The 20,786-nt window shown below is 36.6% G+C and overlaps 1 protein-coding gene across 18 annotated transcripts in view; it reads left to right on the top strand.

The window, feature by feature from the left end:
* Positions 1 to 18,699, top strand: part of DISP1 (dispatched RND transporter family member 1) — a 238,302-nt gene extending 219,603 nt beyond the window's left edge. For all 18 annotated transcript variants that reach the window (XM_069062618.1, XM_069062631.1, XM_069062626.1 and 15 more), the window contains 5 exons: positions 994 to 1,117; positions 1,986 to 2,113; positions 2,726 to 2,823; positions 5,846 to 5,943; positions 15,046 to 18,699. In XM_069062618.1, the coding sequence (XP_068918719.1) occupies positions 994 to 1,117; positions 1,986 to 2,113; positions 2,726 to 2,823; positions 5,846 to 5,943; positions 15,046 to 18,687 (4,090 nt within the window). In that variant the 3' untranslated portion in view covers positions 18,688 to 18,699. The remainder of the gene's footprint in view (positions 1 to 993; positions 1,118 to 1,985; positions 2,114 to 2,725; positions 2,824 to 5,845; positions 5,944 to 15,045) is intronic.
* The last annotated feature ends 2,087 nt before the right edge of the window (positions 18,700 to 20,786 follow it).

Here is a 20,786-nt window from a genome sequence, read left to right as displayed (position 1 = left end):
GAGCAAGTTACTTAACCCCTATTGCTTAAAAAAAAAAAAAAAAAGATTTGTGGAATGAATGCCTCAAGAGGAAAACACAGAGTGCAGACCTAAGAACAGGGAAGGGTTCTAGTTATGGACAGACCTAGCAAAAAGCATAGATAGACAAAAGAATGGACTGGGAGCGGGCCTTCCTTTGTTGCCTATGTCTTATCTCCCCAATAAGATTGAAAGCTTGAAAACAACACCTGCATCATGTTTCCTTTGTATATTATCTATTTAATAAATAGATAAATAAAAGTTTGTTTTTCCTTGAAAAATTCATTCCTAAAATACGACAGTATAGCTATGAGCCTTTAGATTGGTAGTCATCAGACATAATTTTCTGGAAAAAAGAAGGTAGAAAAGACAAATAAAAACATATGAAAAAACAACGAAAAAGGAAAATGATTTTGACAATTGTTTAATAAAATACTATCCATAGACAGAAATTTAAATTCAATGAACGTTAAAGGCCTCATCATTTGTAAAATACTATAGAAGTTTAAAATCTAAATAAGCATTCTCTGCCCTCAAGGACTTTCCAATCTAATATTTAGGTGGTACAGTGGATAGAGCACTGGACTTGGAATCAGGAAGACTCATTCATATTCCTGAGTTCAGATCCAGCCTCAGACATTTACTAGGTGTGTAACCCTGGACAAGTCACTTAATTCTATTTGCCTCAGTTCCTCGTCTGTAACATGAGCTGGAGAAGGAAATAGCAAACTGCTCCATTATCTTTGCCAAGAAAACCCAAAAATGGTGTCCCAGAGAGTTGGATGTGACTGAAAGAAAATAACAGCAACAATTTATTTGTACAAGTACATATATTGCCATTGAACTAATTGTTAATTATCTGACCACCAGTATTTCTAGGTCCCAAATGTATGCATAAAAGCTCATTACTTTCTTATGAAGTAAAACCCTTTGATTTCTTGCTTCTAAAATCCACTTTCTTCTATTTTCTTGTAGTTATGCAGCCTTGATAGCTGACTGGCCTGTGGTAGTCCTGGGCCTGTGCACTGTGCTCATTGTGGTCTGTGCCCTGGTTGGCATATTGGTACCAGATCTTCCTGACTTCTCTGACCCCTTGCTGGTAAGGAAAAAATGCCAATGCAGAATGATTGTATGTAGTTCCGTTTCTTTGTCTATCATCATGTTGAACAATGGAGACTTAAGACATTTTTAATATGCTTTCATCTAATCTCATCTCTAAAAATGGCTGGGAAATGTGTTTATTTATGAGTCTTAAGAGGGCAAGGAACTTTCATCACCATCAGAATTCAAGAGTTCCTGCTTCTTGGTGTCATGTTCTAGCCGAAAGGCCACATTTATGTCATGTGTGTAATAAATAGAGGTTTTTAGTGGTTTTTCCCCCCTGCATTATAGAAGAAACCTCATAGAGAATCAGAATGCTGTCATAAAGTTTTTGTAATCCCATTGAAGCATGGCGATTTTTTTCTTCTTCTGAGGAAGCTATATCAATTTTAGTATGTACAGCAGATGGCAGTCAGTTTTTAAGTTAAAAGTTTCCTTATTTGGAGGAAGGGGAGGGATTTATACATTTAAACCAGCAGGTAGTGATACAGAAAACTATAATATTTAATGACAAAAATTAATTATATTTCACTGTCATTCAGTTTATACTAGGAATTAGTTTATTAAAGGATTTGTGAAGATTGAGAAAAATAATCTCCTAAGGAGTGAGTATGTTTCTCTTGAGGCATGCAAAAGATGCCCAGTAATCCTCAGATACCTGTCATAAAAATGTAGTGGACCATTTTTTCATCAGGTCGTTTTATTCTGTAAGGCATTTCACCTTCTCCAGTCAGTGTGAAGAACAACTATGCCTTCTAATGAAAACTCTGTATCACTCTGACATTAAATTTCCCAAGATGTTATTAAAGCTATACTTAACCTGAAATGAAATGCACTAATGAAGATTTATAACGTTTTGCCTTAAGGGTTTTGAACCAAGAGGGACTGCCATAGGCCAGAGGCTGGTCACATGGAATAACATGGTGAAAAATACAGGCTACAAAGCAACACTAGCAAATTATCCTTTTAAATATGCAGAGGAGCAAGTCAAAAGGTAACAGTTTCATGTTTCTGGTGACTTTCAGACTACTAAAGGTAGTATTCCTTAAGGCCTTGCCCATGGTGTGGTTAATAGAAAGATCTCAGCAAGATTGGTTCTCTGGCTTTCTAGTCCTGTGACTGTGGGCAGGTCACTTAACCATTGGAGCCTCAGTTATCTGATATGTAAAATGAGAACCATAATACATACACTGCCTAACTCACAAGATTATTATGAACAAAACCTCTGATAATGGTAAATTTCAGTTATTATTTAAAATATATTGTGAAGATAAATTGTCATATAAATGTAATAATTATCATAAACTAAGGTTAATTTTGAAGTTTAGAGGCTTATTACTATGTTTTGTTATAGAGTTTTATAAGCCTAATGTTGTAATTTAATATTTTCTCTTAGGATTTACTTTTTTTTTTTTTAAAGAAATGAGGCATTAAGATAAAGGTTGCTTTTTAAAGTAGCCTTTCTGGTGTTTAGGTTCATGAGCCAGAAGAGGCCTTGACTTTTGAAGACCAATAATATTCTTCTTGTTATTCTCTGTAGATCTATCAAAGCAAATTCAAATAGATGTGGTTTATTTAAAGATAAAAGTTTTTGCTTTTATTTCAGCCATCGTGATGACAGATGGTCAGACAATCATTACGAAAGAGAAAAGAGACAAGCTGAATGGAATTTCCACAAAGACAGCTTTTTCTGTGATATTCCAAGTGAGTCTCATAGTGTATGAACAGCAAGCCCCTTGGCAGTTTCCTAGTTTTTAATTATGCCTGTGCTCATCAATCTTAGACTGATGTGAGTGAGGGGTTAAACTGTCAAGGACTGCCTCCCTATTCCTGTCATGTTTGGGGTGATTTTTAACTTAATTAACACTTCATATTTTAGTATTTGAATAAGTCAGACTCTAGTTGATTAAAAATCTACCCATATAACCTGGCACATGGTAAGCCCTGAATAAGCACTTGTTAATTGATTAATTGATCTTTCTAGGTAGACATAAATCTAGTACAATTTTCTACCTTGTTGCCAGATGTTTTTCAGTATTAAAAAAACTTGTTAATGTCTATATAAAAGACTTTTCTCACAGATTTGTTAACTTAATATATTGTTTTGGATTCCACAATAATCCACTAAATTTCCAGGAATTTTTCAAATTTTGTAGAATATCCATAAGAATATATTAAGGATATATTGAATATATTTTATATAGTGAACATATTATACATACTTGAATTATGCAGTATAAGGTTTTTTACTTCTATTACACCTTCTCCAGTAGGTGTGAATACCAACTGTATTCTGTTTTCTGATCACTCTGACATTAGGTTTTACAAGCATCCATTGAGCAGAAAAAGAGAAAGGGAAGGAGGGAGGAGGGGAGAGAGAAAGAGAGACATGCATATGTGTGCATATGTTACCTAATATATATACATATATATACCACACATACCTATATATATTCTTTAAGTATATGTGGTTTCATCTATATCACAACCCATCAGAAATACCCTAAAGAAATGCCTTAGGAGATACTCTTTATAAGTTATTATGACTAAAAAATTCATTACCTGAGAGTCAGCCCTCTGGCAATGAGTCTTTCTGAACTTAACCATGGTGTTTCTTAAAGAATTGGACTGTACTTGAAACTTTTGCATATTTATAGGTTCTCCAGAGTTTATAGTCTCTGACAATCCAGAGCCACTTCCAAACTATGATGAAACATCAGAGTAGTACCTTTTTATATAGCACTACAATAAATGTGTACATATTTAATTGGTTAACTGGGATGATTGCAAATGGAGTGTTTTGGTTTGTTGAATTTTTTTAATTCATTGATATTTGACAATAAAACTTTTTATTTCTATATTTCTTTGAAATATTTCTAAAATGTACTTTTTCCTACTTTAGTAATATCAATATATTAAATCTCATAGAATGATCTATGTCTTTCTCATAGCTATCATTCTAAATTTTAGTCTTCATTGTATGGTTTAATATGTGTGTGTGTTTGAAAACCTGCTTTGTCTATAAAAGTATAAAGAGGGCAACAACTAATAAACTTGTCTCTTCCTTGTGAAGATATTATTTGGTCATATGCTGTATTTATGTCTATATATCAATTATATATGTGTGTGTATGTATATACATATATAAATATAATATTTTAGATATATGGAACAATTTAAACTGGAAAGCTAGAGGTTAGTTATTTATAATGATTACATTTTTCTTTAAATATATTCCAGTAAAGACATTTAAGGGAAGCACAATATAAATATAATATATATATAATCAAGTTATATCCTTATAATAGAGGATTTTATATACATATGTTTTTGTATAGATGTAAATATAGCATATTATATAATATCTATCCATCCTATATATATATATATATATATACACACACACACACACACACACACACCTAAATGTTTTGGTATACATATAGACAGGCACATATATGTCTATGTATATGTATGTATGTATGCATGTTTATAATGAATGGTACTCTCTCCAAAATATACCCTGGAAGCTTATGTTCCTGATACTATCTTGGGTTTTGGGGGGCTTTTTTTTCCCATTTCTTTTTTTGTCACAAAAGCAGAGTAACAAAAAAATTCACATTAATTAAAGGTTCCAATTAGTTGTGTTTATGCTAAAGAACAAATGGTATCCTCATAGGGAAGAGACAAGTTCATTAGTTGTTGTGTTCTTTGTACTTCTTTAGTCAAAGAAATTTTTAAAATTTCTTAATTAACAAATTTTATTCAGATTATGGTTATTCCTGGTCATAAATAAATGAAAATGTGTCTGAGTTTGTATAGGTTTGTATATTCTTCTACCCTAAAGCTAAACTCCATATTTCATATGTTAATAATACTTCTGATTCAAATGTTATTGTTAGCTTTTAGCACCCCATTCCAACCCCTTTTTTGTTGTTGTTAACAAACATGCTACACAACAGTCCCTGTGATAGGGTCTAGAGATACGAAGATCATGCATGGTGCTACAGTTAGGAAAATGAGTAATTTGTGAGTTTACTTCTTCATTTTCCAGCTTATGTAGGTTGTCTTTATTTGACATAAAGTTAATGTCAATTATTTTATTTGGCTCTTGTAAAAACCAGTGCAATACTAATGAATGATAAGTCAATAAGATTTTACACTTCATCTTCTTAAAAATAAAAACTTTTCTATGTATTTAAACTGGTCATTTTTCAATTGATTTTAAATCAGTTACCATCTTCCATTTAGGATCATGGGTGGGAATGTCCTTGTAATTTTTTCTTGATGTTCCCAAGTGTAACATCCTTTGATTTAATGCTCCATTACTATGTGATGCCATGAAATTAGAAAGAGAGCTTTCAATTAATTTCCATCTAAAAGTTCTTATAGTTTTGCTACCTAATTGCAAAGAGATTAGAAATAGACTCCTTTTTCCCCAAAAATTAATTGGAGAGTTCTTACAACCTACACATTCATTGAAAAAGTGATTGGAATGAAATTGGATTTTTTTTTCAATCTACAATTTTTGATGCAGTTGAAATTCTCACACAGCTTTAAAATCTTCCTTTCCTTCAATATCCTTGCTGGGACAGATGGAAAGAAAAGTGCAGTCGTCGTATATAATTAATCTCTAGTTTTCCAGTTTAAATTGTTTCCCATACCTACACTTTACAAAAAAAAAAAGATGAATAATTTGCAGTATTTTTTCTTTTCCTATCACCAGGTGACCGATATTCCAGGGTAGTATTTACCTCCACTGGAGGAGAGACTTTATGGAACTTACATGCAATTAAATCAATGTGCAGTGTGGATAATTTGAGGGTAGGTAAAATAAAATCTCTTTAACACAGATTAGGTTATATTTTTGAAACTCCTTATACTGCTGACCCTGATGTCTAATAAAAAGATGAAAGTATTTAAAGGGATTACCTACTGTGATGTAAACACTAGCAGGCCAGCACTGGCTCACTAACAGCTTTGCATTCTTTCAGATCCAGGATCAAAGTGTCTCTGTATTCATCCACCTTCAAAAACATATCATCTCTTCTTTTAAGTAACAACAACAGCAGTAACAAAAAAATTCTCTTTTTTTCTGACTCATATTCTTTTGATGGATCAATTTTATTATTTCACAGCATATTTCCTTCCAGAATAATAGTCTAATGGTTAAGATGTTTTTTTCCCCCTTTTGTTGCTTTTTCTTTCATTTTTCTCTGTAGAAAGGAATTGACCTTCTTCATTGTTCTCCGGCAGTTTGTCAGCATCTTAATTATACTGTTAAGTGCCTGACTGTCTTGCAATCAATAGGTCATTTAGGCCTGTGACCTCAAAGGGAAATTTAGGGAGTAAACTGGGAAAAGGAGGACATCAAAGGGCATAAATACAGTATCAATATAAATGGCCAAGGTAATCCAATCCAGATTGCATTGAGCTCAGTTGTTGTTCCTTTTGGAAACGGAAGGGTGCCAGAAGACAGATACTTCCTCCCTGACTTTGTCCTCTCTAGAACCAAAATGACAACTACACCTGAAAACATAAAGCCAGCCTTAGGGACTGGAATAGATGTCAGTTTCATGTATTCAAAAGTAATTTTTCCTAGTGAAAACTGATGTCCTGTCGTATGTTAGCTAATGGACATGACAAGACAATATAATAATCATTAAAAATGAACTCATTATATTCTTATTAGAACTCTAAAGTCTTGACTTACATGGTTGAAAAAAATAATAATATGCTCCTAGATATCCTAGATTTCAACGAAGTTGTTGCCCTATAATAGGATGTATTTAGTAGAATTTAAATGTTGGAAGGGACCTTAAGCATTGACCTAATCCTATCTATTAATTTACTGAAAAGACTGAGGTGTAGCTAAGTGATAAGTCATGCAGCCATTTAGTAATAGGACTTTTGACTCCTTAGTCCAGAGGTAATTGAGGCAGCCAAGTGGCTTAGTGAATAGCGTGCTGAGACTGGAATCAGGAAAACTCATCTTCCTGAGTTCAAATCCAACTTCAGATACTTAGTAGCTGTGTGATCCAGGGCAAGTCACTTTATCCTGTTTGCCTCAATTTCCTTATCTGTAAAATGAGCTGGAGAAGGAAAATGGCAAACCTTTCCCACATCTTTGCCAAGAAAACCTCAAGAATATCGGTTATCTCCTCAGCTCTAAGCAGAATAATACGGCAGACCAGCTTAATAAATGTAGGCAATGGTGAGTATTTGGATGCTCTCTTTGCTCCTTTTCTATAGCCATTCCATTCACTCATTCTTCCTGAGAATGTTAGAACATGTTACATTCAGGATCACATGCATACCAGCTGTATGACAAATCCCTGGAAAGGATTCTCACAAACTGTGTAAAACCCAGCTTCGTTCTTCTGCTGTCCTGCCACATATGAACCTGGTTCATTTGGGCACTGGGTTCCTAAGCTGTTTCCCTGTTCTGTTGTTCTGAATGTTTCTTCCAAAATATTTCTCAGTGTTGGATTCTTCTAAATGCCCCGTCAAAGAAATAAAACATTGGATTCAATAAACTAAATGTAATAGGTAGTTTCCTTTCCATCCTACCACTGCAACACTTTAAGATTGAATGCCCTCTCTAGAGGTATATAGCATATCAACATCTGCAATAGAAAAAACTGGAGCTCATGCTTTGTAGGTGTTAGGCTGTCAATAGGATCACTAACCTGACTGCCAAGTGGCCATAAATATACCTTATATTATCTCTCACTTCTCCCCTCACTTACTAAAAAAGTTGTCTAACCTCATACTGCTACTTCCTTGCTACCTACTTATTCTTCATCTTCTTGCAGTTGGACTTCTACCCATACCTTCATACCGGATCTCTCCTCTAAAAGGTCACCAATGACTCCCTAATCACCAAATGTAATGGTGATTCCCTTCCCTCCCCCCCCCCCCATTATCATCTTCCTTGAATTTCCGGCAGTCTCTGAAACTGTACTAAAAACTCTCCTCTCTTAGTTTCAGAGACACTACATTCTCTTGCTTCTCTTCCTACCTTTCTAAACATTTATTCCCTGTTTTTTTCACTAACTGTCCATCCCCTTCCCAACCCCTTTGACCACTTCCATGGGTGTTTCCCAGGATTCTGTCCTTGTCTATCTTCTTCTCTTCTTTCTACACTCAATTTCTTGGCAGAGTCTGGTGGATGTCTGAGTTAGCATGGTCTGGTGGAAAGAATGATGGATTTGGAAACAGAAAAGAAATCAGAATTCATAACCTGGCGTTGAGTCACTTAACCTCACACAATTTACTTTACTGTCATGAAAGCACTTTGTCAACCTCAGTAAACTATTTAAAAGTGAGCCTTTATTATCTCATTCATTACCATGGTTTCAATGACCAACTCTCTGCCCATGGTGCCCAGATCTACACCCAAGTCCTTCTGGATCCTTCCCTAAGACCCACACCAGCACCTCCATTTGCCTGTATTACTTTTCCACCTGCCCATCCTACCAGCACCTCAAACTTAACATATTCAAAACCAAACTCATCTTCCTCCCCAAAGACTTCACTAATTCTGTCTATAGCACTGTAATTTACTGTGTCTCTTATGATTGTAACCTGAGGTTACCAAGGGTTCAACTATTCCCTCTCTTTCACTTCTCATATCCAGACAGTTATCAAGCCCTATTACCTTCTACTTTTGAGAATACCTTTCACATATGGATTCTTCTCTTGTCTCATTGTAACCTATCAAATATAGACCATCATTGTGATAGACTGTCTGGACAAGTGAAATTACCTTCTTCCTACCTGTGTCCTACTTCCAATATATCCTGTATGTCACTTCTAGAATACGTTTATAATTACAATATTCTGCTTCATTCTTCTGCTCAAAATTCCTCAGTGGATCTCCAATATCTACTGACTAAAGTTTAGATTCCTCTACTTGGTCTTCAAGGTGTTCTCCATTCTAGTACCACCTTACTTTTACAGCTTCATTTTGAATGACTCTCTTCTACTCACTAAAAATTTAGCTGAACTAGATCATTCTCTAACCTCTAAACAAACACTACCTTCTTTTGCCTTCATGCCTTTCAATTCTCTGTGCCTGAAATGCCCTCCTTTTCCCTCCAAGCCTATTGAAGTCCTATCCATTCTTTAAAGTTCAACTCATTAAGTACCTTCTCCACAAAGCCTTTCCTGATTCCCCTAGCTAGTAAGGACCTCACCTTAGACTTCAGATAGAACTTTGTTAAGTAACTTATCAAATAATGTGGCGTGTAAGTTTTCTGTGTTGGTGTCTTAGGCTCCTACTAGACAGTAAAGTCTCTGAGGACAAGGACTATGTATGGCTTATACTTATTGCTGAGCACAATATAACACAATGCATAAATGTTGTTATATTTGTATTAAAAGTGATGTATAATTTTATTAGGTAAACAAATCTAAATACTAACTTTACCAATTTCCAAATGTCTCTATTTTCTAATGTCCTGTTGCACTGTTGGTTTACATTCTGATCTCAGATTCTTTGATCAATGCCAGAATAGTAGGCCATTTTCATAAAGGAAATGCGTGACAAAAAAAAAAAAACTGTCTAGAGAATAGAATATGGTTAACAAACTCAGATTTCAGATAATGATAATGACCTTATGGTCCCCTAGTTGGAGGCCCCAAGGAGTTCAACTCTTTAATAGGATTTTTGCCTGTTTATCATAAGTGTGGTATGAGAAGACATTTGAATCCCTATGAGTATTTGGCAGGACTTTTTCTTTCTCCCTCTTCAAATCCTAGTTATTGTACTTATGTACTTGATTATTATCGAGTATCAAGTTGGATGTGATGCATGTAAAATTATAGAGAGTGGAATAGTTTAATTGCTAGTTGTTTGACTCTAGGGAATGTCTGGTAATCAATGTAATATCTTGATGGGAACAGATGTTTTATTTGTTGCCTGTCTGCATTTGTGGCACATTTAGTCCAACTCCAGCAGATTCCATTTAAATTACATGCTAGTTGTATTTGTAATGTAGACAGACATTGATTTCCACAATGATGAATAGCTTCTCTGTTCTACATTCCATTTTAATGAGAATGCCCATTTTCTTAGACACTTTGAAAATTAGTTTCATTTGATGGCTTCCACCTCTTCTTTAATGCCCCAAAGAGTACTTTGGCTGGGTGCATTTGAGTTACCAAAGTGTTTTTTTGCTTGACCTTTATTTTATAGGAGGGTATCAGCTCACTCTCCTTATTTTGTGGGCATTTTAGAGACTGCAGTTCTAGGCAATGAAGTGAGAAAGAGCATTGAGATCTTCCATTCCAGACCCAGTTATTAGCTTGTTTACAAATCAGGGATGGGGCAGAGGTCTCTGGGCTTAAAGAACCACAAACACACGATTACCTAACCATGACTAGGGGAAGATTGGAGGTGGGTAAAGAAAAGTAGTACAGATCTTGTCTTCTCTCCCTGGATTTCTCTTGAATTGTTTAAGGAAATACAGGACCAGAGCAATTTATATGGTCCCAGTCCCTTCCTAGGGTGCCAATCAAAGCACCATGTTGCACTTGCATGACCTTCTGTTAGAGATGCTATAGAAGGGATTCTTGGAAGAGTGAGAAGTAGGCCCAGAGATCACTGACAACCCTAAAGCCTTTGTGAGTTAGTATGTATGTACTGAGGGGGAAATGAGAAGATTCTAGCCCAGGTGTCAAACTTGTGTGTATTTTCTTTTATGGACAGGTTTTAGAAGTGTCATTCTTGTTAACTTAAGCAAAAACTGCATGGGTAAGAAGTGTTGTGCCTTTGATTAGTATTTTGTTCCTAAGCATCCATGTTCCTAACCCATCCATGATCAGTAGCTTAACTTTCTTCCCTTTATTCTTTTATTTTATTATTAATTGATTTTTAGTTATAAATATTCACTTCCATAAGATTTTGAGTTCTAAATTTTCTCCCCCTCCCCAAGATGCCATATAATCTGATATAGGTTCTACATATACATTCATATTAAACATATTTTCCCACTAGTCAGGAAGAATTAGAACCGATGAGAGGAACCACAAGAAAGAAGGAACAAACAAAAAAAGAGCAAATATGCTTTGATCTGCATTCAGACTCCATAGTTCTTTTTTCTGGGTGTGTATCTCTTCTTTTTATTCTTAATCACTCTTTTTAAATGTTTCCTCTCTCCTGGCATATACCAGAAGGCTGCCACATCTAAAAGTCAAGATACCATATGAAGTTCTGTGTCATTCTTTTCATATTTCCTTCTTCCTCACCCCCCAATTTGAAGTCAACTCCACCCCTGGTACTATCTAACTAGGGAAGCTCTCTTGAGCATCTTATAACCACATAAACTGAATGGCTTCCTTAAAATACCCTATTTTTGAATGACTAGAATTAAAGAAGCCTTGGTATTCCTGACATGAATTACAAGAAGCCATTCTTACTAACCACATTTTTATTTTTATAAGCTTCAAAGATTTTAAAATTATTCCTATGAATGTCTTTCTAAATATATAGCCCTGACCTATGAAGATAGATCTGCTTGCCAAGTATGTTGTATGTCTCCCCAAGCCCACATAGCTATGCAGTTTTCTTTCACCTGTCTTTAGTAACAAAGAGTCAACAGAGATAACCTTGCCAATGAATAGTCCAGATGACTATTTTTTAATTTCCTACATGAAGAACTGTGACATCTAGTTTAGGTTTCCCAGAAATTCTCATGTTTTCTATACTTGTAGAAACACTATCCTTCAGACATTTCCAAAGGCTATTTTACCAAAGAACACACACCAACCACGCCTACTTCTAAATTTGAGGACTGGAGCCATGGTGGATTACTAGCATTCATTTGGGACAGCCACAATCAGATTAGTATGTGGTCTATGTTTATTGCATCAGGTTTTTCAAATCTTTTGTCAAACACATGAAGAAAACACTATTCTTTGGAAAGGTTATATGAGGTTGGAATCCTGCTCTTATTTTCCACGTTTTTGCTGGCAACATCCCTACTTTTATCTCTAGTAGTGGTTATTTTTAGCAGCTAATTGTACATTCCTTGTAACTCATAGTGGGTTGCAAAATGGGATAAAACTTCATCTTTTCTCAACTTAAAACTGATTCTCAGGCACGTATCACCCTATACCTTCCAGTTCTCTGGAATGACCCTAGGGGGCTTGCATATCATTTCCTTGTAGGCTGAATTTGGATGCTTGCCATGAAAAATAAGCATATCCTTTTTCAAGGCTTCCTTTTCTTTATGGAGTAGCTCAGTTTTTCCTGAGTTGGCATGTATGGATGTTTTTATCTGGAAACAATCAAACATGAATTATCCTGTTTTTGAGGAATTCCAGACCATTATACTTCAGAATTTCTAAGGATCCATGATCTCATCAATGTGGGCACCTCCTCCAAAGGTGCAGATTACTACTCATCTATATTTTCTCATCTCGTAACATTGACTTTTAGCCATATCTTCCTATAAATGCTCAATAGAGGTGAAATGCTAGAGACTTTTCTCTAGCCCACTTCCATTTTCTATTGTACATTTCTTGGGTTATATCTTTGGTGCTACTTCTTGCACACAAGTCACATTTGGTAATATTTTGGTAATATTCTTCAGCCTATTCTTCACCATATGTCTTTCCATTGCCCTTTGGGTCATTTACAATTTTGATCCTTTGAAGATTGTGATGTTCCATGATTTACAGCTGTATAGCAACACTGGGATAAATATTCATGTTTAAAAGACTGGATTTTTGTTTCAGCAAGCAGCCTGGAGTCATTGAAAACCTTGTACAATTTTTCAGATGTATAGGCTTTAAAAAAAGTGTTTCTTTTTAAAAGTTTTTATTGATATTTTCTGTTTTTTATATCACTATAGTTTTCTCAGTTATTTCCTCCTTCCACCTTCCAGAGAGTTGTACCATATGACAAATAGCATGTTATAGGGAGAAAAAAAAGAATCAGAATAACTCATACATATATTGAAAAAGTCTGAAAACATATACGGTGTCTAATACCTGTGGATCTCCCACCTCCATGAAGGAGTAGGTTGAGGGTTTATCTTCTAATTTCTTTGAGTCCTGCTTAAGCTTTCTAATTTATATTGTCGTAGTTGTGTATATGGTTTTCTTGTCTCTGCTTCATTCTGTATTGGTCATGCTTCTCTGTATTCATCTCACACATCATTTCTTATAGCATAGCAACATCCCATTACCTTAATGTACCACAATTTATTCAGCCATTCCCCAATTAATGGGTGCCTATTTTGTTTCCATTTCTTAGCTATCACAAAAACTGCTGCTATAAATACCATTTCACACCTCTACCAACAGTATATTAGTATGCCTATACTTCCACAATCCCTTCAACACTGATCATTGCCATTTTTTGCTATTTTTGTCAATTTTCAATATGTGAGGCAAAACCTCAAAGTTGTTTTGATTTGCATGTCTCTTATTATTTGTGATTTGGGGGATTCTTTAATGTGGTTGTGAATATTTTTTTAAAAAATTTTAGAACTGTTTGTTCATATATTTTGACCATTTATCTACTGGGGAATGGTTATTAGTCTTACATATATTTATTAATTAATTGTTTCTGTATCTTGGATATGAAATCTTTATTAGAGAAATTTCATACAATGATTTTCCCCCATTCAACCACTTCCTTCCTTTATCCTAGATACATTAATATTGTCTGTACAGAAGCTTTACAGTTTCTTTTTTTTGTTTTTTTGGGGGGCAGAGAGGGGGAAAGCAGGGCAATTGGGGTTAAGTCACTTGCCCAAGGTCAAAAGGCTAGTAAGTATGAAGTGTCTGAGGCCAGATTTGAACTCAGGTCCTCCTGACTCCAGGGCCAGTGCTCTATTCACTGCACCACCTAGTCACCCCAAGCTTTTCAGTTTCAAGTAATCAAAGTCATCTGTTTTATCTTTTGTAATTGCCTCTATTCCTTGTCTAATTAAGAATGTGTCACTTAGGGGTGGCCAGGTAGCACAGCAAGTAAGAGCACCAGCGAATCTGGGCTCAGACACTTAGCGCCCACCCAGAAACACCTGGCCGTGAAACCTTGAGCAAGTTACTTAACCCCAATTGCTATAAAAAAAAAAATGTGTCACTTAGCTGTAGCTTTGAGAGGTATATGATCTACTTCTTTTCGAATTTTTTCATAGTATGATCTTTAATATTAAGGTCATATATCCATTTTGAATGTATCATGGAGTATGGTATACAATATTGGTCTAAGAAAGTCTAATTTCTGCCAGTTCTCCCAATAGCTTTTGTCAGATAAGGGGTTTTTTACTAGGTAATTTTTGTTTTCCATTTTATTGGGTTCTAATAGTTCAGAATCTCCCTTGTCTAGCCTTTTCCATTGTTCTCTTTTCATTCTTTAACCAGAGCCAGATGGTTTTGAGGATAGCTGCTATTTTATAATAAATTTGAGGTGTAGAAATGCTGTTCTTAGCTTCAACAACTATGTTTTTTCATCATTTCCCTTGATATTCTTGATCTTTTGTTTTTTCAAATGACTTTTTAAAAATTATTTTATTAAGTTCTGTAAAGTAAAATTAAAATTTTATTAAAATTTTTTACATTTGAATCTGGACATATTAGGGGGTCACTTTTCATTACCTGCAATAGATCTTGTAGAAAGCCAAGAATTACGCAATTATAGGTAGCATGGTTCCTTGAATCCAAGTTCTCTTGACTCCTGAGTCAATTCTTTTTCCACTATACCACAATGCTCCCTTGCATTAAAAAAAAATCTGTTTACTAAAAATGTAACTCAATCTAAATTATCGTATGGTATAAAGCCAGATTACTGAAGATGATACAGTCTCATTTAAATCTCAATTCACATTTTTTTGGAAGATGTAATTTGAGGTACTTACTGCTTTTCTAAAATGTTGTGTGTATGTGTTTTGTCTTTAATTTCTCTCTGTGCAGATCAGATCCCATTCCCAGTTCAGTGATCTCTGCCAGAGGGCCACAGCTGCTTCCTGTTGCCCCAGCTGGACCCTGGGAAACTACATTGCTATACTTAACAATAGGTCATCCTGTCAAAAAATTGTCGAGAGAGATGTTTCACATACCTTGAAGCTGCTTCGAACCTGTGCCAAACACTACTACAATGGCACCCTGAGGCCAGACTGCTGGGACATAGTGTCTCGGAGGAAGGATCAACTCAAGTGTACCAGCGTGCCTCGTAAATGCACCAAGTACAACGCCGTTTACCAGATCCTCCACTACCTGGTAGACAAAGACTTTCTGAGCCCAAAGACAATTGACTATGTGGTGCCAGCCTTAAAGTACAGTATGCTCTTCTCTCCTACTGAGAAAGGGGAAAGCATGATGAACATTTACCTGGACAACTTTGAGAACTGGAACTCTTCAGACGGTGTGACCACTGTCACAGGAATAGAGTTTGGTATCAAACACAGTTTGTTTCAGGATTATCTTTTGATGGATACCGTGTATCCTGCCATCGCCATTGTGATTGTACTCTTAGTCATGTGCATTTACACCAAGTCCATATTTATCACTCTGATGACTATGTTTGCCATAATTAGCTCTTTGATTGTGTCCTATTTTCTCTATAGAGTAGTATTTAACTTTGAGTTTTTCCCCTTCATGAATCTCACTGCACTCATCATCTTGGTTGGGATTGGAGCAGATGATGCTTTTGTACTGTGTGACGTTTGGAATTACACCAAATTTGACAAACCCCACGCCGAAACCTCCGAGACAGTGAGCATCACACTGCAACATGCTGCACTCTCCATGTTTGTCACTAGCTTCACCACTGCAGCCGCTTTTTATGCTAATTATGTCAGTAACATCACCGCTATCCGGTGCTTTGGAGTTTATGCCGGGACGGCCATTCTGGTGAATTACGTCCTCATGGTCACTTGGCTGCCCGCTGTAGTTGTGCTTCACGAGCGGTATCTCCTCAATATATTCACTTGCTTCAAGAAACCTCAGCAGCAGATGTACAGCGACAAAAAATGCTGGACAGCAGCCGTTTGCCAAAAGTGCCACAAAGTTATTTTTGCCATTTCTGAAGCATCTCGGATTTTCTTTGAAAAAGTGTTACCGTGCATCGTCATCAAGTTCCGGTATGTTTGGCTCTTCTGGTTCCTTGCTTTAACTGTAGGCGGGGCATATATTGTGTGCATTAATCCAAAAATGAAGCTGCCCTCTCTGGAGCTGTCTGAATTTCAGGTGTTCAGGTCTTCTCACCCTTTTGAACGCTATGATGCGGAGTACAAAAAGCTCTTCATGTTTGAACGTGTTCACCATGGGGAAGAGCTGCACATGCCCATCACAGTCATCTGGGGTGTGTCCCCTGAAGACAATGGAAATCCACTCAACCCCAAAAGTAAAGGGAAGTTGAAGCTGGATACCACTTTCAACATCACTAGCCCAGCTTCCCAGGTCTGGATTTTGCACTTCTGCCAGAAGCTGAGGAATCAGACTTTCTTTTACCAGACTGATGAGCAAGACTTCACTAGCTGCTTCATTGAGACTTTCAAACAGTGGATGGAGAACCAGGATTGTGATGAGCCTGCCCTTTACCCATGCTGCAGCCACTGGAGCTTTCCTTACAAGCAGGACATTTTTGAATTGTGTATAAAGAGAGCAATCATGGAGCTAGAAAGAAGTACCGGGTACCATCTGGATAGCAAGACCCCAGGGCCAAGGTTTGACATCAATGATACCATCAGGGCTGTAGTGCTGGAGTTCCAGAGTACCTACCTCTTCACACTGGCCTATGAAAAGATGCATCAGTTCTATAAAGAGGTAGACTCATGGATTTCCAATGAACTTAGTTCTGCTCCAGAAGGTCTTAGTAATGGTTGGTTTGTCAGCAACTTGGAATTTTATGATCTCCAAGATAGTCTCTCAGATGGCACACTTATTGCCATGGGTCTTTCAGTAGCTGTTGCCTTTAGTGTGATGCTCCTTACAACTTGGAATATAATAATAAGCCTTTATGCAATTGTTTCAATAGCTGGAACTATATTTGTCACCGTTGGCTCCCTAGTTCTTCTGGGCTGGGAGCTGAATGTCCTAGAATCTGTCACAATTTCAGTAGCTGTTGGTCTGTCTGTAGACTTTGCTGTCCATTATGGAGTTGCTTATCGCTTGGCACCAGACCCAGATCGAGAGGGAAAGGTGATCTTCTCACTGAGTCGCATGGGCTCTGCAATAGCAATGGCTGCCCTGACCACCTTTGTAGCTGGTGCCATGATGATGCCCTCCACAGTTTTAGCTTACACTCAGCTTGGCACTTTTATGATGCTTATCATGTGCATCAGTTGGGCTTTTGCAACCTTCTTTTTTCAGTGCATGTGTCGATGCCTTGGGCCCCAAGGTACTTTTGGCCAAATTCCTTTACCTAAAAAGTTTCAATGCAGTGCCTTCTCTCATGCTTTGTCTCCAAGTCCAGGCAACAAGGGACAGAATAAAGCACATGCCATGAATACATATCATTTAGATCCCAGAGGTCAAAAGTCTGAACTAGAACATGAATTTTATGAGTTAGAACCTCTGGCATCCCATAACTGTAACACCTCAGAGAAGACAACTTATGAAGAAACCCACATTTGCTCTGAATTTTTCAATGGCCAAGCAAAGAACCTGGGCGTACCTGTACATGCAGCCTACAACAGTGAACTCAACAAAAGCAGTAAAAATGGTACCAGCTCTGCTTTGTTGCAGTCGTCTGTGGAACATCACACCATGTGCCAGCTCTTCTCTCTGAACAGGAGGTGTAGCTGCCCACATGCCTATAAGCATTTGAGATACAATCCACATTCATGCCAGCAGCTGGGTGATTGTTTGTGCTTCCAGTGTGCTCCTGCGGGAAACTTTGTACAGGTCCAAAATAGCATGGCACCCCTAAATGCTGTACAACAAGCCCCTGAAGGCTTTGTGCATCCCATACCACATATCCACCACTGTCCTTGCTTACAAGGAAGAGTAAAACGACCTGTAATGCAGAATTCTCTACCGAGAAATTTTTTTCTCCATTCAGTGCAACACATTCAGTCCCAAGAAAAAATCAACAATGCCAATGCACATAGTCTTCAGAGCATTGAAGAGAACATTAGGACTCTTCCAAAGACAATGGACTCCTCCCCATTTATCTGCAGAAGCACAGGCTCTATAATAAAGTCATGTTGTGATCCCGAAAATACTGTGTTACCAAACCAAAGGGAACTCTGTAAAAATAGAGACACTTGTGACTTCATAGGGAATTCTGAGGTCAGTGGAAATGAAAGCAAGGACATTTGCTCAGTGAATCAGACCGACAAACCAGAGAGCAAGGGGGACCTGAGTTCACCACAGACTGGTCTAATTGTAAGCTCAGAACATTTAAACCAAAATGAACCAAAACTTCTATTTAACAGTTTAAGAAAAGAGAGTGGTTATGTATCTCACCCTAGCAATTCCCAGTGTTGTGGCAGAGTTGTCAAGGTGAAGTGCCATTCTGTGGACTATCAGATGCCAAACATTGAAGCCAATGTGCCTGCTGTATTAACACACTCAGAACTTTCCAGTGAAAGTTTAATAAAAACATTATAATAAATATTAAGTTTAGAAAGTGTCTCAATCTTTCTTTTCAAATGGAAATTCAGAATGGGCCCTGAAAACACAGAAATGAACATTTTAACCTTGATTAACATTGAGTCATAGAACCAAACGGAAAACTCAGTGAACCAAAAAATAAAATTTCATAGGTATTGGGTGGAGTTTTGTTTTATTCTTTTGTTGAGAGTAGATGAATCTCACTGAAAAATGTGTTCATTTTTCTCATAAGATATTATGACTGTTATAAAATTATTTCTAATAAAGTAGTTTTTGCAACTTGAAGCCAGGGATAAAAGAGAAATGTCCTATCCACCATCTTCACCCAGAACTCAAAGGCCTTTCTTTCCTCAGGGATCCTAGATCCCATAGTTTCTATTCTATTAGGCAGTCAAATTTCTATCCCCATTCAGATCCTGGACTTTTACTTAATATCAACATCACTTGACCATATAGACAGTTTTCTCCTATCTGTGCAGAAAGGCATAAGAGTGACTTTGATTTTAATAGTCAATTTAGAGATAGCCCCGGCAATAATTCCACAATGCCTTTTGGGACCTTTTGAGCAGTGGGAAAACACTGTATTCTGGTGAAACCATGTTCAAAGATTAATAGATAATCTCAACCATTCAAGGGAGGCAAGTAAAAGAATATCCTTTTGTAAATGTTCCACAGACTATTACCATGTTCAATATAAGTTCATGCTCAAATTGGTATCTTCTCAGTGTTAGCTGGCATCCGTATTTGTCTTTCTCATTTAGTTATTAAATTGGTTGGCAAAGCAGCCATAAGTGATATTCAATTGATATTTTAACACACAGAAAGAGAGCATGTCTAACCAGTCAAAGAATATTAGTGGAAATCTGGTGTTGGAAAGTTTACCCATCCAAACCAGTATTAAACTCCCCAAGATGAGTAAAGGGTTGATGCAAGTCCACAGCATTTATTTTCCACATAGTAGAATGGATGTTGGATCTCTGAAGTACTCCCATGTGGCGTGTTTTATTCTCTGGAAAGATCCATTTTTCTGTGCCTGAGAAGATTTTCCAATTACTCATTTCTTTTGTTATTTGGTAGATTAAATTGTCAGTGTTTGATGACATTGTGAACATTGTTCTACTATGCTGTAAGGACCTAGAATTGTTCTCTTTCTTGCCAACAGAGATTTGAAGCTGAGGTTTCAGGCAGCATTTTAATTGACACTAGCATATCTAATGTTGGATCAGTGTATAGGAGTTGGGTTGTTGGAGCCTGCCTTCTGGGTAATAGTTCAAACAACACATCGTAAGAACAGGATGTCATCTGATACTTAGTGCATTATAACCTCATTCAGGGAGACAGATCTCAGCCGCCTTCTATTTTCTTGTATGTATTTTAGTTGTTTTTTTTTTTTAATGAAAGACTTGGGTATCAAATTGAGTCCTCTGATCTCTGGAATATTCCCTACAAAAGAGTTTATTTTCTAAAAAGCTTAATATCAATTATTCCAGTAGAATGCATACAAATTATTCCTGCCCATCATCCCAGGCCCTGAAACCAGTCAATGGTGAGTAAACACTAATAAGAACAGAGAGCAGGCGCCACAGTCCTAATGTTAGATTTTCTCTCTGACACATCTAACTCAAATCAGAACTGGTAAAAATCCAAGCACTCACAGCACTTTTATTGCTCTTTTGTTTCTATTGGCCTGAATTTTTTTTTAAAACAAAGTAACAAAAACTCAATGGTTTTTCCATTATTTAGTCAGTGTGTTAATCACCATTTGAGTGTGTTTTTCTTAATTTCCTAAGTTGAAAAGAATATGAGGGGTATCCATACATGCATACATGGATACTGAGGTAGGCTATGGTCTTTGGACCCTAAATACAACTTAAATAATTTGGTTTTCATCTTCCATGTATCATGCCTTTCTTCAGTCATTCAGAGAGGCTTTGAGAGACCATGTGGATCAATGGAAGAAAAAAAAATAGTTAAAAAGCCAAGGATAATTTTCATCTCACCACTTATCTATAGTGTGACCTTGAATATGTCACTAGATCTTTTGCTACTTTTTTCCTCGAACAGTGACTAGTAATATTAACTATTTCTTTTTCCCC

Source organism: Petaurus breviceps, unplaced genomic scaffold, assembly GCF_028583685.1.
Source record: "Petaurus breviceps papuanus isolate PSGF00001 unplaced genomic scaffold, PetGlider_PUasm1.0 90466, whole genome shotgun sequence".
Taxonomy (NCBI): domain Eukaryota; kingdom Metazoa; phylum Chordata; class Mammalia; order Diprotodontia; family Petauridae; genus Petaurus; species Petaurus breviceps.
This window is presented reverse-complemented; position numbering and strand designations above follow the sequence as displayed.